General features: G+C 44.6%; 1 protein-coding gene across 1 annotated transcript in view; it reads right to left on the reverse strand.

Annotated features, from left to right (window-relative positions):
* Positions 1-231: 231 nt before the first annotated feature.
* The window catches only part of CPA6 (carboxypeptidase A6), a 192,544-nt gene continuing 178,562 nt past the window's right edge, over positions 232-14,213 (reverse strand). The window contains exons 9-11 of the mRNA XM_082259328.1: positions 11,022-11,224; positions 1,865-1,949; positions 232-696 (exon numbers count right to left, since the gene is read on the reverse strand). Of these exons, the coding sequence (XP_082115454.1) occupies positions 509-696; positions 1,865-1,949; positions 11,022-11,224 (476 nt within the window). The 3' untranslated portion in view covers positions 232-508. The remainder of the gene's footprint in view (positions 697-1,864; positions 1,950-11,021; positions 11,225-14,213) is intronic.

A 14,213-nucleotide genomic window follows, 5' to 3' on the forward strand; every position in this document is an offset into this window, starting at 1 on the left:
AACAATTACACATTACAACTGGACTACATAAACTGACATCTAAATACACATTTAAATTGCATATACGTATATGAACTGTTTAACAGCAAAAGTATTTATAATTCTGTTCAGCCAGTCTTGTGATCTGGTCACCCCTGAAGGATAGTACATCTGGGTCCTGGAGTTCCTTATAGACTATATAGCTGTCAGTCAGTGGAGCCTGGTTCCTCATGCCAGCTTGTGGATGACAATGAAGGAACAGGTGTACAATGAAAAGGTCAGCCAGGTTTCTCTCTTGTAAGCATGTTCCCTGGCAGAACATGGTAGACCAGAAGTAAAGCCCTGATTGGCCCAGATTGCTGACACTCCCTCCACAATGTTTCTTCGGGGCAGAGGTTTACATGATGCTGATTACATACACAAAATAAAAATCCTATAAATGAATACAAAACTGGAATAAATGGTTGTTTTATACAACTTAAAAAAGACTACAATTCCCAATGAAAATGTACAGCTCGTAGACATCTTTCTAACGACATTTCTTCAGCAAGTGCATTGTGATATTTTTGACTGCTAACACTGTCTCTATACAAGTTGGTCGTATGAGGCCTTCTGGGAGGAGAAATCCATAATATCCGGTGTCTCGAAGTTCAAATGCAAATGCATATGGAATGCCATTATTATAAGCCCAATCAATGGAACTGCCAGAACTCAAATCTGAAACAAAAAAATGTTGTACATTTGTGAATCAACAATTGTAACCCTTTTAAGGTAAAGTGCTTGCAAAAAAAAAATGTATTGGTGAAGTTTCTACATGTTTAGGCACTGGTCATCATGTGATCTCTGCTAAAGGGGTTCAATGCAGGCAATCATCTACTTAACTCTGCCAGCCGCCACTTCCTCCACTTAGGGCTCTTTCACACGGCCGCTCCGTGTGAAAGCTCCGCTGCGGGACTTTTTTTTTTTTTTTCATGCAGCGCATGACATTTGTGTCATCCGCTCCATATGTCCGCATATCATCCCATCCGTTTGTGGATGATATGCGGACATAATGTAAGTCTATGGGGATTGCGTATGTCAGCGGATGGTATTCCGCTGACATCCGCAATGCCATAGACTTACATTATGTCCGCAAATCATCCGCAAAAAAATAGGATGGTTTGCGGACACACGGAGCGGCCGTGTGAAAGAGCCCTTACTTATTCACAAAAAAAAAGATGTCGCCTTGAAATAAAAACACCCAACAGTTTGTCCTTTTAAAATAAATAAATAAATAAATCCCCAAAAAATGTCCCTAGTTGTAAATCCATTGTCGATCACAATGCCCTCTGCCACTGACTCATCAGAAAAAACCTAATGATTCGCCGCACACAACTCCTTGAACTTCCATCAGCTATATAAAGGAAGAGTGGGGATAGTGGTGACATCATTGCCCAAATACAGCCATAATGCCACATTCCCTGACCATTTGCCTACGTGTCCGGGGACTGGGCCAAAGTGAATAGGCCAAGTGACGTCAGTGTTTGGTAAGGACACAATGGCTGGACTCAGAAGTGAGGCAGAAGAAATGGGAGGGCCAGCCACTGACTTTTGCAGGGTAAGTCAGTGTTTGCTTATCAAAGTAATCCAGGGCAATCACATTAATAAAAATTCTGTATAGGCTTCACCTTTGAAAACTTATAGATCTGTTCTATAAACATGTCAATACAGGCTAAGCAGAAGTGAACTTTTTTTTCCACATTATGCCTAGGTGCTGTTTAGTGTACACAAATAGATGCTAAATGTAACTTGGGAAAGATTTTTAGGTAGGTATATATTATTATTATTATTATAGTTATACACTCCATTTATAGAAGACCATGGTTTATTACCAGAAAATACTCACATAAAGTAGATGCTGCTGGACCATGTCTATACCGTACGCCATACGCTGAGTTTATAGCCTGGACCGCTTTTTGTGCAGCTGATTCCTGTTATAAACAGACAGAATTATTGGCAAGACAAACCCCACATATGTACACACACATATTCACAAAAATCAATTACATACAACATACTGTAGTACTGGTCCCTTTTCCCTGAAATCAAACAGGTGAAATAAATCTAACATGGGCATTACGGCAAACCATGTTTTCGAAGCTTGGGTTGGTAAGAAGAACAAACTAATGAACCTAAAGCAATTGGTAGAAGCCACCCAGTTTCTTTTATGACAGCTTTCCTTTAAAGTCCAACTCCAGGAATAAGACAAAATCTACTCTTACACCCTGCATTGCATGGGTTAACAGCTAGTTATGTCTGATGTGCAGGAATAAGTAGTAAATACCCCCAGCAATGCAGCTGGTTCCCCACAGCCTCCCCTCTATGGTACACTTGCCCCCTTCACATAAGAAGCAGGGTTAATAGCCCTGCATTGTTTGTCATGAAGCCGAGGGACAGCGCTGGAGTTAGCTTGTGCAGGGGATAGGGTAAGTAATAATGCTTGTTTATCTTCCTCTAGACTAGGGTGACCAGACATCCCCGGTTTCCAGGGACAGTCCCTGGACTGAGGACACTGTCCCCGGACCAAGTCTGTCCCCAGTTTTGTCCCCGGATTCAGTCCTGTGCCCAGCGCTTTGTGTTTTATGCAGTTCTGTGCCCAGCGCTCTGTGTATTATGCAGTCCCGTGCCCAGCGCTCTGTGTATTAGGAAGTCCTGTGCCCAGCGCTATGTGTATTATGCAGTCCTGTGCCCAGCTCTTTGTGTATTATGCAGTCCTGTGCCCAGCTCTCTGTGTATTATGCAGTCCTGTGCCCAGCTCTCTGTGTATTATGTAGGCCTGTGCCTAGAGCTCTGTGTATTATGCAGTCCTGTCCCCAGAGCTCTGTGTATTATGCAGTCCTGTGCCCAGCTCTCTGTGTAATATGCAGTTCTGTCCCTAGAGCTCTGTGTATTATGCAGTCCTGTGCCTACAGCTCTGTGTATTATGCAGTCCTGTGCCTACAGCTCTGTGTATTATGCAGTCCTGTGCCCAGCTCTCTGTGTATTATGCAGTCCTGTGTCCAGCTCTCTGTGTATTATGCAGTTCTGTCCCCAGAGCTCTGTGTATTATGCAGTCCTGTGCCTAAAGCTCTGTGTATTATGCAGTCCTGTGCCCAGCGTGCTGTGTATTATGCAGTCCTGTGCCCAGCTCTCTGTGTATTATGCAGTTCTGTCCCCAGAGCTCTGTGTATTATGCAGTCCTGTGCCTACAGCTCTGTGAATTATGCAGTCCTGTGCCCAGTGCGCTGTGTATTATGCAGTCCTGTGCCATTTGCCAATTAAAAAAATATATATCTCCCCGGATTTAATTTTAAAAATCTGGTCAACTTACCCTAGACAAATCAGGTGTTTAAAAGAGAAGTATAGGGTTCTTAAAAAGCAGAGATGTATAGTAACTAAGTATAACTACTTCACTACTGTACTTAAGTACCGAAAGGCGGTATCTGTACTTTCCTGGAGTAGAATTTTTTTCTCCTACTTCCACTTTTACTTCACTACATTTTTTCGATGATTTCAATACTTCTACTCCAATAGTTTTTTTTGGTGCTGCATAGTTACTCGTTACAATTATAAAAATGACCACTGCCAGAACAGTAGATGGCAGGTTTCCTGAAGTTCGAAAAAATTTGTATATAATGTCATGTGTAAATCAGCGCATACGAAAATAAATGCTACCGTGTGTATAAATAAAATGGTCTACATATCTGCTGTTAAGGGGAAAGAGAACCTCCCCCAACCAAGGAGAGTCAAAAGCGTACATAGACCTTTTTTCTGGTAAGAGGCTGATTTTGTTTTTTTCACTGGAAGTTGAGAGCACAGGTTTTGCAGTTTTGTTTCACTGGAAGAGTCTATTTGGATATTATTTTGCACTTACGTTCATCCGCCGGGTAAGGGGGAAATCCACAAGGTGGTGGGAGTCTGCACCTATTATTTGGAATAGCACCCGTTTGATTCCTGCACCTTTGAAAATATATTCATCTTGTTTTGTCACATATATATATGGTATTATGGCATTATGGCATTATATATATATATGTGGACTTTTTATTGACTTTGATTTCATACACTCTTACTTTTTTTCATTATTGGAATATATTGTTGTATATCACATTGTTTTATATATGATTTTGCCCACCAATAAGCTGTGGGGAAAAAAAACATACAGGGAAGAGAAGGAGGGATGCTTTAAAGGGGAAAGGGAGGGACAAACTTTATGTGTTTTTGTTTACAAAAAGTTACAGCCAAAGGAATTGTGATTGTCCTTTAGGTTAATCATTTGAAATAATAAAAAACAATATGATGTTCAAACTTTTGACTTCTTCCTTTAATAACTACATAAAACAGTACTTGTTCTTTTACTTTCAGTACTTGAGTAGCACATTTTTTAAAAAAAAACTACTGGTACTTTTACTTTCAGTACTTGAGTAGCAAAATGTTTAAAAAAACTACTTGCAATACTTAAGTACAAAAAATGTTGCATACTTTAGTACTTCTACTCAAGTCACTTTTTGATAGAGCACTTCCACTTCTACTCAAGTCACTTTTTGATCGAGCACTTGTACTTTTACTCAAGTATGGGTTTCGAGTACTTTATACAACTGTGTTAAAAAGTAAAAAACTGTCAGCCATTGGCTCTATGCTCTGCCCCCTCCAGTACTCCCTGGAGTGCCAGGCTGTGGAGGGGGTTGGAGCGACTGACTCAGGCTCAGGCTCCCAGTGGATCGCTGAGAGGCTGAGGCAGCTACCAGTCCAGGCATCTGGGTGGATACTGAAGTTAAGATCTTTGCATAGCCTGATGCAGCTTTATCCCACTGTCAGCTGAAAATGGGTCACAGGAGTGGAGAACGAACTGCACTCCTATGATCCAAAAAAGTTTTGGCCACACTTCTCCTTTATTAAGCCCCCATTCTGCACTGCAAGGGTAGATATTTTCTAATTCTTGGAGTTGGCTTTACTATGCTAGTTCCTGGGCTGTCATGCTGACTAAAAAAAAAAGAAATCAACATTTTTCGTAATACATGATACAATTTTGCAGATTAGAACTTGAGTCTTATTTCACATGTGGTTAATTTGTTCCAAGGCAGTGGATTAATCAGGACCATTGCCAGCCAGCCAGCATTTCCGAAACAAGGTCAGCAAAGACTACCTTTACATTTCTCTCGGTACAGATTCCCTTTTTAAAGGTGCTCTCCAGCTATAGTGCTTTCTCAATAGAAACTTGTACTGTTTGGCTGCTATACTGATCACAAGGCTTTAATGTTTGTGTATAAACCGTTTTAACCTTAATCTGAGCTGGCTGATTGATAATATGCAAGAAACAAACTATTCTCCGACTTTTCTGCTATGCATAATTTTTTTTTTCCAGATTTGTGACTGAAGCCATGTAGCCGGGAAAAAAGCATTTGCACAAAGAGGTCAACAAGGACAGCAACTGTACTCTGCTCAGTACAGGTTTCCTTTTAGCCAAGCCGTGAGTGCAGAAAGCTAACACAGCGAGTATAGAAAGATGCTGCAAACATTAATGTTCTGGCAATTATCCTCCAGCTTTTAGCAACCAATGGATGCAAAATAACCAGAAAGATGACCAGATGTACAATGTCTATGATAATGTGCTGCCATAATTGTACTGGGATTTTGAAGAGACACAAGATTTTAATAATTTGTTTTAGCTATGCTGAATCCTAAATTAAAAAGTGTCATTTTGTGCTGTTTAATTTATTCAGTTTGCACCAAGTGATTCTGCAAGTTCCCAGAATTCGTGTCCTAGAGTGTCAAACCTCCATCAGCGTCTCCCTAATAGGCAGTGTTGTTACCCTAGGATGTACACTGTCTGTGGACGATGTGATGACGTGCCAACATATAACTAGCTAGCACAAACAGTGCGTAAGACCTCAACAGCGCAAGGTATCGTGGGATGTCCACGTCAAGGAGCCTTGAAAGCTTGATAGCCTTGATAGCTTTTAAATGATTAGTATGTGTATCGGCTACATTTTTTTTATCAAGGTAAAAATAGATAAATATACTAATTGACTTATTTCATATATTAAACTGTGCTAATACCAGATAATTCCTTTAATTTCTACAACAAATAATGCCCTCTTTCCTATATCTTAAATTACTCAATCCACTGTATAATAATCATATAAATATCAATGTAAACATATATATAACAGATACCTACAGAAGATCCCTATAAAGTGCCTATAGCCTTCCATTAAAATTCCAATAAAAATACAAATATTATTCAACAATATATCCTATTCAAGATGATAAATGATTAAATAATAAATACTGTAAGTGTTCCAATTAAAAATCATTGATAAAACAATTAATGTCTAATGTCACATTCAATCCTGCAGGTGCCATGTTGGTGTATCCACATTGTTTCGTTTTAGGAAACCGCTTTTTTCATATTGGTGCCTCTCCAATACTTTTCTAGTATATCTATTCCACAGAATTTTAGTTTTGTTGGATCTTTGTTATGGTGTAATCTGAAATGATTGGAAATGATTGGAGAGGCTATGTTTGCGGAACCCTTTTTTAATGCTACTCAAATGCTCTTGTAGCCTTACTCTAAGCTCTCTTGTAGTTCTACCCACATGCTGCAGTCCACATTCACATTCAAGAAGATAAGTGACGTGTGCTGCTGCATGTGATGAATTTCTTAAAGAGGAAGTAAACCCTCCTCTGCAACTTTTACCTATAGGTAAGCCTATGATAAGGCTTGCAGGAAAGTAGTGGGCCGCATGTGGCCCACGGGCCGCAGGTTCCCAACTCCTGGTATAGAACCTTACACTTACTGTGACATATGCATACAAAGCTGCTGAGCTACAGTATTTAGAGATCTCTTGACGTAGTGAGGTAAAGTGCAGATGAAATGCACCTGTCAATTAAATCGTAATGATCTCCAAAGCATTGCAAACTGATGCTAAACTGATAATATTGACACAAGCTCAACACCCATCAACAGAGACCAGTGGCGGCTGGTGCTCAAAATTTTTGGGGGGCCCAAAAAGAAAAATGTAATAGGTATTGCTTCGCGGCAAACAACGCGGTAAAAAAATTGCATTTGAGGTCATGTACAGGCATGGCACAGGTGATGGTATAGGCATGGCACAGGTGATGGCATAGGCATGGCACAGGTGATGGCATAGGCACGGCACAGGTGATGTCACAGGTGATGGCATAGGCATGGCACAGGTGATGGCACAGGTGATGGCATAGACATGGCACAGGTGATGGCATAGGCATGGCACAGGTGATGGCATAGGCATGGCACAGGTGATGGCATATGCATGGCACAGGTGATGGCACAGGTGATGACATAGGCATGGCACAGGTGATGGCATAGGCATGGCACAGGTGATGGCACAGGTGATGGCATATGCATGGCACAGGTGATGGCATAGGCATGGCACAGGTGATGGCATAGGCATGGCACAGGTGATGGCACAGGTGATGGCATAGGCATGGCACAGGTGATGGCATAGGTGATGGCATAGGCATGTCACAGGTGATGCCATAGGCATGGCACAGGTGATGGCATAGACATGGCACAGGTGATGGCATAGGCATGGCACAGGTGATGGCACAGGTGATGGCATAGGCATGGCACAGGTGATGGCATAGGCATGGCACAGGTGATGGCACAGGTGATGGCATAGGCATGGCACAGGTGATGGCACAGGTGATGGCATAGGCATGGCACAGGTGATGGCATAGGTGATGGTACAGGCATGGCACAGGTGAGGGCACAGGTCGGGTTCAATCACTTACCTTCTGACGGCGGCGGGATGGCGGGATTCCGGGAACCGAGACGAGCAGCGCCGTGGACGTCCTCCTCTTCAGTCTTCTGTCTTCCGGTCCGGGCGGCGGGAAGGAGATCGGGCGGTGACGGTGCGTGACTGACGCATGCACCGGCACAGCCCCCATTGTGAGTCAGCGATGTCCTGGATGATGATTGGTCCAGGCTGGAGACTGGACCAATCACAGCCAGGATATCACGAAGGTGGGGGTGGCTCAGCGCTTTTTCCTGCACCCAGGTTACGCCCCCAGAAGGCAGCCAATCGGCGCCTCTTCTGGGTGGTAAACCCCACCCCCCCATAGCCACCAGGCCGAGCGCATAGGCCTACAAACACGATTTTTTTTTTTTCAAAACTTTATCTGTCATTTTTTTTTTCTTTTTTTTTTAGGGGGGGCGGTGCTCTGGCGCCCCCTATGCACGGGCCGCCACTGACAGAGACCCTACAGGACACAGTAGCCAGGGGGAGGAACTAAAGTGTCCAGCGTAGAGAACGCTGTCCAACACACTTGTAACTGTCAGATGGCAGCAGTTCCTAGAGCTGGTCAAGAGAGTGATGTTTCTACAGACCACGAGTTGGAAAGGTCTGTATTAAGGTGCTCATTTTACAGGTTGGTTTTGCTTGTTTTTTTTTTATCTGCTGACAAGGTCGCTTTAACAGTTATTAGGAGCTCAGAGCTGAGCCAAAACCTTACATCCTTTACAGCCAAAGGCAGCCCCATCTTAGCTTCTGTTAAGATTTGTTGTTGCCATGGTAGTGCACATGTAATCAGTTACGACACCAGCCATTTAAAGTTGAAGTAAACCCACGATTTAACAGTTTAAAAAAACAGTTACATTCCCTGCATGTAACTGTCACATTGGTTGTGCTCTCTAATCAAACTGTCAAACCATCCAATGGCTAGTGTCATAACTGATCACATATGCAGCATCATGGCAGTTGAACATTAAACATAGGCCAAGATGGTAGCTTCCTTGAATGAAAACAATAGGAGGGTTCCACTTTAAGGTCTTGAAAGTGCAAGCTGAGAGCTGACAAGATTAAACTGGCAACTGTGACATCCTAGGCATGCCTTGAATCTAACTGGGTTTTTTTAGGGACAATTTAAGCGGAATTAAGGCTCTGTTCCCACTGGGGCGACTGAGTCGCCTGACAAGTTGCTCTCCATTCAGTGCAATAGAACTGTTCTAATCGGAGTGTTCTTAAAGTGGAGTTCCACCCAAAAGTGGAACTTCCGATCTTTTGTTTCATTTGGCACCTTTCAGGGGGGAGGGGGGAACGGGTACCTATTTTTGACAGGTACCCTTCCCCACTTCCTGGATACGGCGCCACAGCGCCGTCCAGCGGAAGCTCGGCCCCCTCCTCCCTCCTCCGCCGCTGAGCCAGTAGAGATGCGCAGCGCGCTTCGCGCATGTGCAGCAGGGAACCGCCCGTGAAGCCACATCGGCTGCGGTGCCAACATCGCTGGACTCCAGGACAGGTAAGTGTCCTAATATTAAAAGTCAGCAGCTACAGTATGTGTAGGGGGAGGCGGAACTCCGCTTTAAGTCGCTCTGACTTAGATAAAGGTTCCTGGACTACTTGGGGGCGACTTTGGAGCGGCTTGCATTGACTTCTATTAAAGAAGTCGTTTTCAAGCCACGCTGAAGTTGCGCTGTACGGCACGGCTTCAGAGTTGAGAGACTTTGAGGCTGCCCCAGTGTGAACCGAGCCTTCAAGCGGAGTTTCGGCCTCGGGGGTCAATTTGAGCTAAAAATAATCCCGGGACAGTCAGGGCTAGTACATTCCATAATGGATAGCCTCTGAACTGTCCCGGGTCGCAATTACCTATAAGAAGAAATACTTACCTTGAAAATTTCTTCTCCAGCGCTGCCATCTCAAGTGTGGGCAGCTGAAGCCGTAGCATCCCTCTTCGTGTCCTCTTCCGTGACGTCGGAGTCCCACAATGCACTGCACCGGCCCCGCTCGTAATTTCCGGTGCAGGCCCAGAAGCTGTTTAGCAGTGAATGCCGCGCCTGCACCGGAAGTGACGAGCAGGGCCGGTGCAGGCGCATTGATTCCTGGGAGCGATGATGTTCAGCTCCCAGGAATCATCGCAAACCGGAAGTGAGGGCGCGGGCCGCGGGCGCAGAGGGTGGAAGTGGAAGGAAGGTGAGTATATTTTCTTCTATAATAAGGTAAGTGACCAAAAAAAAACCCAGCATTATCCATTTCTCTTTCAGGTTGCCCTCAGCAAGCGGATGGCCCAAAATCTTTTTTTTTAGGCCGGAACTCCGCTTTAAGGTAAGAAATATAAAATTGTAAACAGGCAGACTCTATTGCAGGAGATAAGAGATAAGCAATGTCTCTTCTGCAATAAAATAAACTTACCTGCCTGTTTGCAATTCTCTGCTGAATGTAAAAGCTTACATTCCTGGCACTGTGCTGGGATGAATGACTGGCCGGTGCAGAATGAATGGGAGCGATGTTATTTCGCACTGGTAAAACAAAACAACTGAAGAACCCGGAAGAAGCTGGGAAGAAGATACCGGCACCGGCGTGCATTATACTGTTGGAGCATAGGTGAATATTCTTGCCTCCAGTTTTACTTTAATATGGGTTTGATTACTGCAGTGGTGGCTGGTGCTCCATGGGCCAGGGGGGCGGCAGGCAGACAGACCACACCATACCCCCCCCCCCCCGGACCACACCAGCTCCAGCCTGCACACCATACCACCACCACCCCCAGCTCTGCGCTCCGAGCCCACCCTTTTTTGAAGCCTGTTGAGCCTCTGGCTCTAATCATGTGCTTCAAAAAACCCCATTGGAATTCATCCGTCCGGCGCCCTGCATGTAGATTAGGGGGCCGAACGCATGGATGGGGGGGAGGCGACACCCCTGCGACCCAAATGGATGGGCCACCACTGGGTTACCGTATGCTTTAACAGCTAAGCAGGTTTTTGTGCTGGGCTTCATACACAGGGGTGGGTATATAGTTGTATGTGTGCTCATACCTATGCATAAGGCATAGACTTCCTTACAGTTACTGGGTAAACCAACCTCCTATTCCATTACAGACACAGGCAGTGTCTCTCTTCTCTCATGGTTTCAAGCACTGTTTTCTGGAGAACTGACAGGGTGGATAGACAGGATGGATTTGCACAAATTCTAGTTTGTCCTTACAAGCAATTTCATTACATACAGCATGATAATCAAGACGATGGGCTTGTCACAGTAACTTACCACACACTTGAAATTTGGGATGGCATCATACTGGTAGGAATAAGGATAGAGTACCATTTGAGCATAGGCATGAAATGTCATGTAGATTTTGATAAATTTTCTCCTTTTATGGATAAATTGAGCGACTGCTTTAACTTCTGGTTCGGACTCTGCATATGGTCCACAGTATGTGCTGTCACATGGATTCAGAGATGCCCCTTCCTCTATGATATCAAAGAAGAAACGCTTTGTTTACTGAAATGCATTTATGAATGAGTATAGCAGACTTAATAATTTTGCAAATAAATACACTGCGTAAATTTAATGATGATACACTAAGAAGCAATAAAATATTATCAGGCATAAGTCCTTATATGAAAAGATCCAGCTTCCACTTTTATTTTAGTTTTGGATAGAGGGGAGAGGGAATAGAACACCTCATAGGTATAGGTCTGTGCTCACTGATTCGAATGGTTGCCATTGACATCAATGGGCTGTGACTTGTCATGCGACTTTATGTGTACAAAGTTGCAAGACAAGTTGCACTAGTGGAAACAGAGCCTTAAATTATAACTAGAGGCAAAACGTTTTCGTTTTGGATAGAATGGAGAGGGATTAGAACAGCTCTCATTTTCTATTGCTGTCTGTGCCCTCATTATGGAGATTCACCCCCTCCGGTTGTCCTGTTTACCATTATCATTAAAAGTGAAAGTAAAAAAAATTCCCAAATGTTGGGTTGTGTTCAGAAAAGTAACAGAGGGAAAATCTTATAACGGGGACACTAATTCTGGTGACCTGTAGGGGGCCCATTAATGTGTCCTTAATTTGCAGTGATTTCCTTAATCTTCCTGTTTTGACTATTGGACAGGCAGTAAAGGTAAATCTCCCCAATAGGACACAAATGGCAAAAAAAAAAGAAAACAAAAACCTGACAGGGGTAATAACCCTCTTTTTGGCAGGCCATACATGATTTAATACAACGTAATACAACGTGGGTTGAACTAAAAAAATTAACTGGTTTCCCCATCCACACATACAGCGTGGAATCACTATCTCTGAGCTAGTGTGTTCTGCAGAATACAATAATCAATGTTGTTGTCTATAGCCAGTGGCACTGGTCATTCAAGAGAAACCCAACAAGCTAGTTGTACACAAGTCGATTAAAAGATCAAGTTGTGTACAACCAGCTAGCCCATACATGTATAGGTGCAGAAGGGGGGTCTTTCTGCGACTACGCTAAGCATGTAGACGAGGGTTACGTTTTTCACAGAGCATACTCACCAATGCCCGGGACCAGGTGAAGACTGCAGTCATTTGAAACATCAAACATTATGGCCCCTTTCACATGATCGATCCGATCAGATCCGTCTGTCAGTTTTTTAGGTGGACCTGATCGGATCCTCCATGCATCCCTATAGGGCAGTGGATGTCAGCGGTGACATGTCCGCTGCCATCCGCATCCGATCCTGTCTGTGAAATCCGGACAGATGGAAACCCTATTTTCCATCCGTCCAGGGGATCGGATGGGATCGGATGAGAGCGGACAGACGTTCCGTTCTCATCTGATTCCCCCATAGAGAGCAGCGGGGCTCTGACACCTCCCTTCCCGCACACAGAGCGGAGAGGGAGCTTTCACCTGCCTGCTCAGCGGGGATCGGCGGATCGATCCCCCGCTGAGCAGAGAACGGACCGCAGTGGACAGCGGACCACGTGAAAGGAGCCTAAGGCATTTCCCCAACTTAGAGATGAGCTTTTCTGTGTGCAGTAATAAAGTACAGAGTTCCTCTGAAAAGTGACTTGTCCTATATAACTACACACTAACTTGTATGCTTGCTATAGGAGGGACATGCTGAGCCTGTGCACACTCCACCAGTCCAGAGTACCTTTGTTACCTCACTCGCACTAACAGAATGGGGTCTTGCCTAGTACATAGCGTGGACCTTATGGGTGCTCCCACCTAACTCTTCCCTGCACATACCTTGTTACCGGGCCATAGATCTCTGTAACGCAGGTTTGGATCCAGTTGCTACTGGATACCGACCACTATAAAGGGAGCCAAATAATGACCCCCTCACTACCAGAGGACCTGCCACCTTACCAGGTACTACACTTAACGACTGATTGCTTGTAGCTTGTTCCTTAACTTTATTACCCTTAGCAACTACACTCCTCTTATTTTCTTACTGAGTTAATTTTTTGTAGCGGTGTTACTTTATATCCCACATGTGCTTTAGGGTTCTTTCACACGGTCCGCCTCCGTAGGCGGATCCGTGCTGCTCAGCGGGGATCGATCCGCCGATCCCCGCTGAGCCGGCGGATGACAGCTCCGTCTCCGCTTGCAGTGAGGAGAGGGAGGTGTCACAGCTCCTGCTGCTCTCTATGGGGGATCAGGCGGTCTGCTCTCATCCGATCCCCAGGACGGATGGAAAATAGGGTTTCCAGCCGTCCGGATTTCACTGACAGGATCGGATGCGGATGGCAGCGGGTGTCAGCGGAGGTGTCTCCGCTGACATCCGCTGCTCCATAGGGCTGAATGGGCATCCGATAAGATCCGCCTAAAAAACTGACAGGTGGATCTGATCGGAACGCCCGTGTGAAAGAACCCTTACAGACCCAGGTTCTTTGGAATACGCCAAAATGAACATGCACCACTTTGAATAACTTCAGACCAGTAACAGATAACTTTATTGTAAAAATGCAGCATGACAGTACAAAACGAACAATGTCCTGTCCCTGATCCTAACTCAAAAAACTTAGTGGCCCAGGCTTACCTCCATAAGGTGAGAGTCCATTATAGCATTCTCCATGACTGAATTGCTGTCCGTGGTTCCCAGTTTCTTCAGCGCCACACTTGCGCCCACAGGCGAGTCTGCAATGTACCTGTATGCAAGTTCCCGTTCCCTGGTTCCTAGCTCTGTGAGTTGGCTGGAAATTACATGCTGTGGCTTGCCTCTATCTTGTTCCCATGCAGACTCCCCTGTGTGAGCAGAGCCCTCTCCCCTTTTTATTCACAGCACAGTGAAGAAATCTGAGCAAAAAAAGACTGGGAACTATAGAGGCAGGCTTAACCCGTTCCCCAGCCTGGCTGCAGGAATACTAACTACACACATTTTCAACCTGCTTACACATGGATTGAAACTTGGCCAGTCCCTGTCAGCTTTACTCTATCCAAGATGAAAGAAAAAAGCTTTGCCTATAGTTTTAAAGAGGAAG

This window comes from Pelophylax lessonae, assembly GCF_965119305.1.
Source record: "Pelophylax lessonae genome assembly, chromosome: 5".
NCBI lineage: Eukaryota > Metazoa > Chordata > Amphibia > Anura > Ranidae > Pelophylax > Pelophylax lessonae.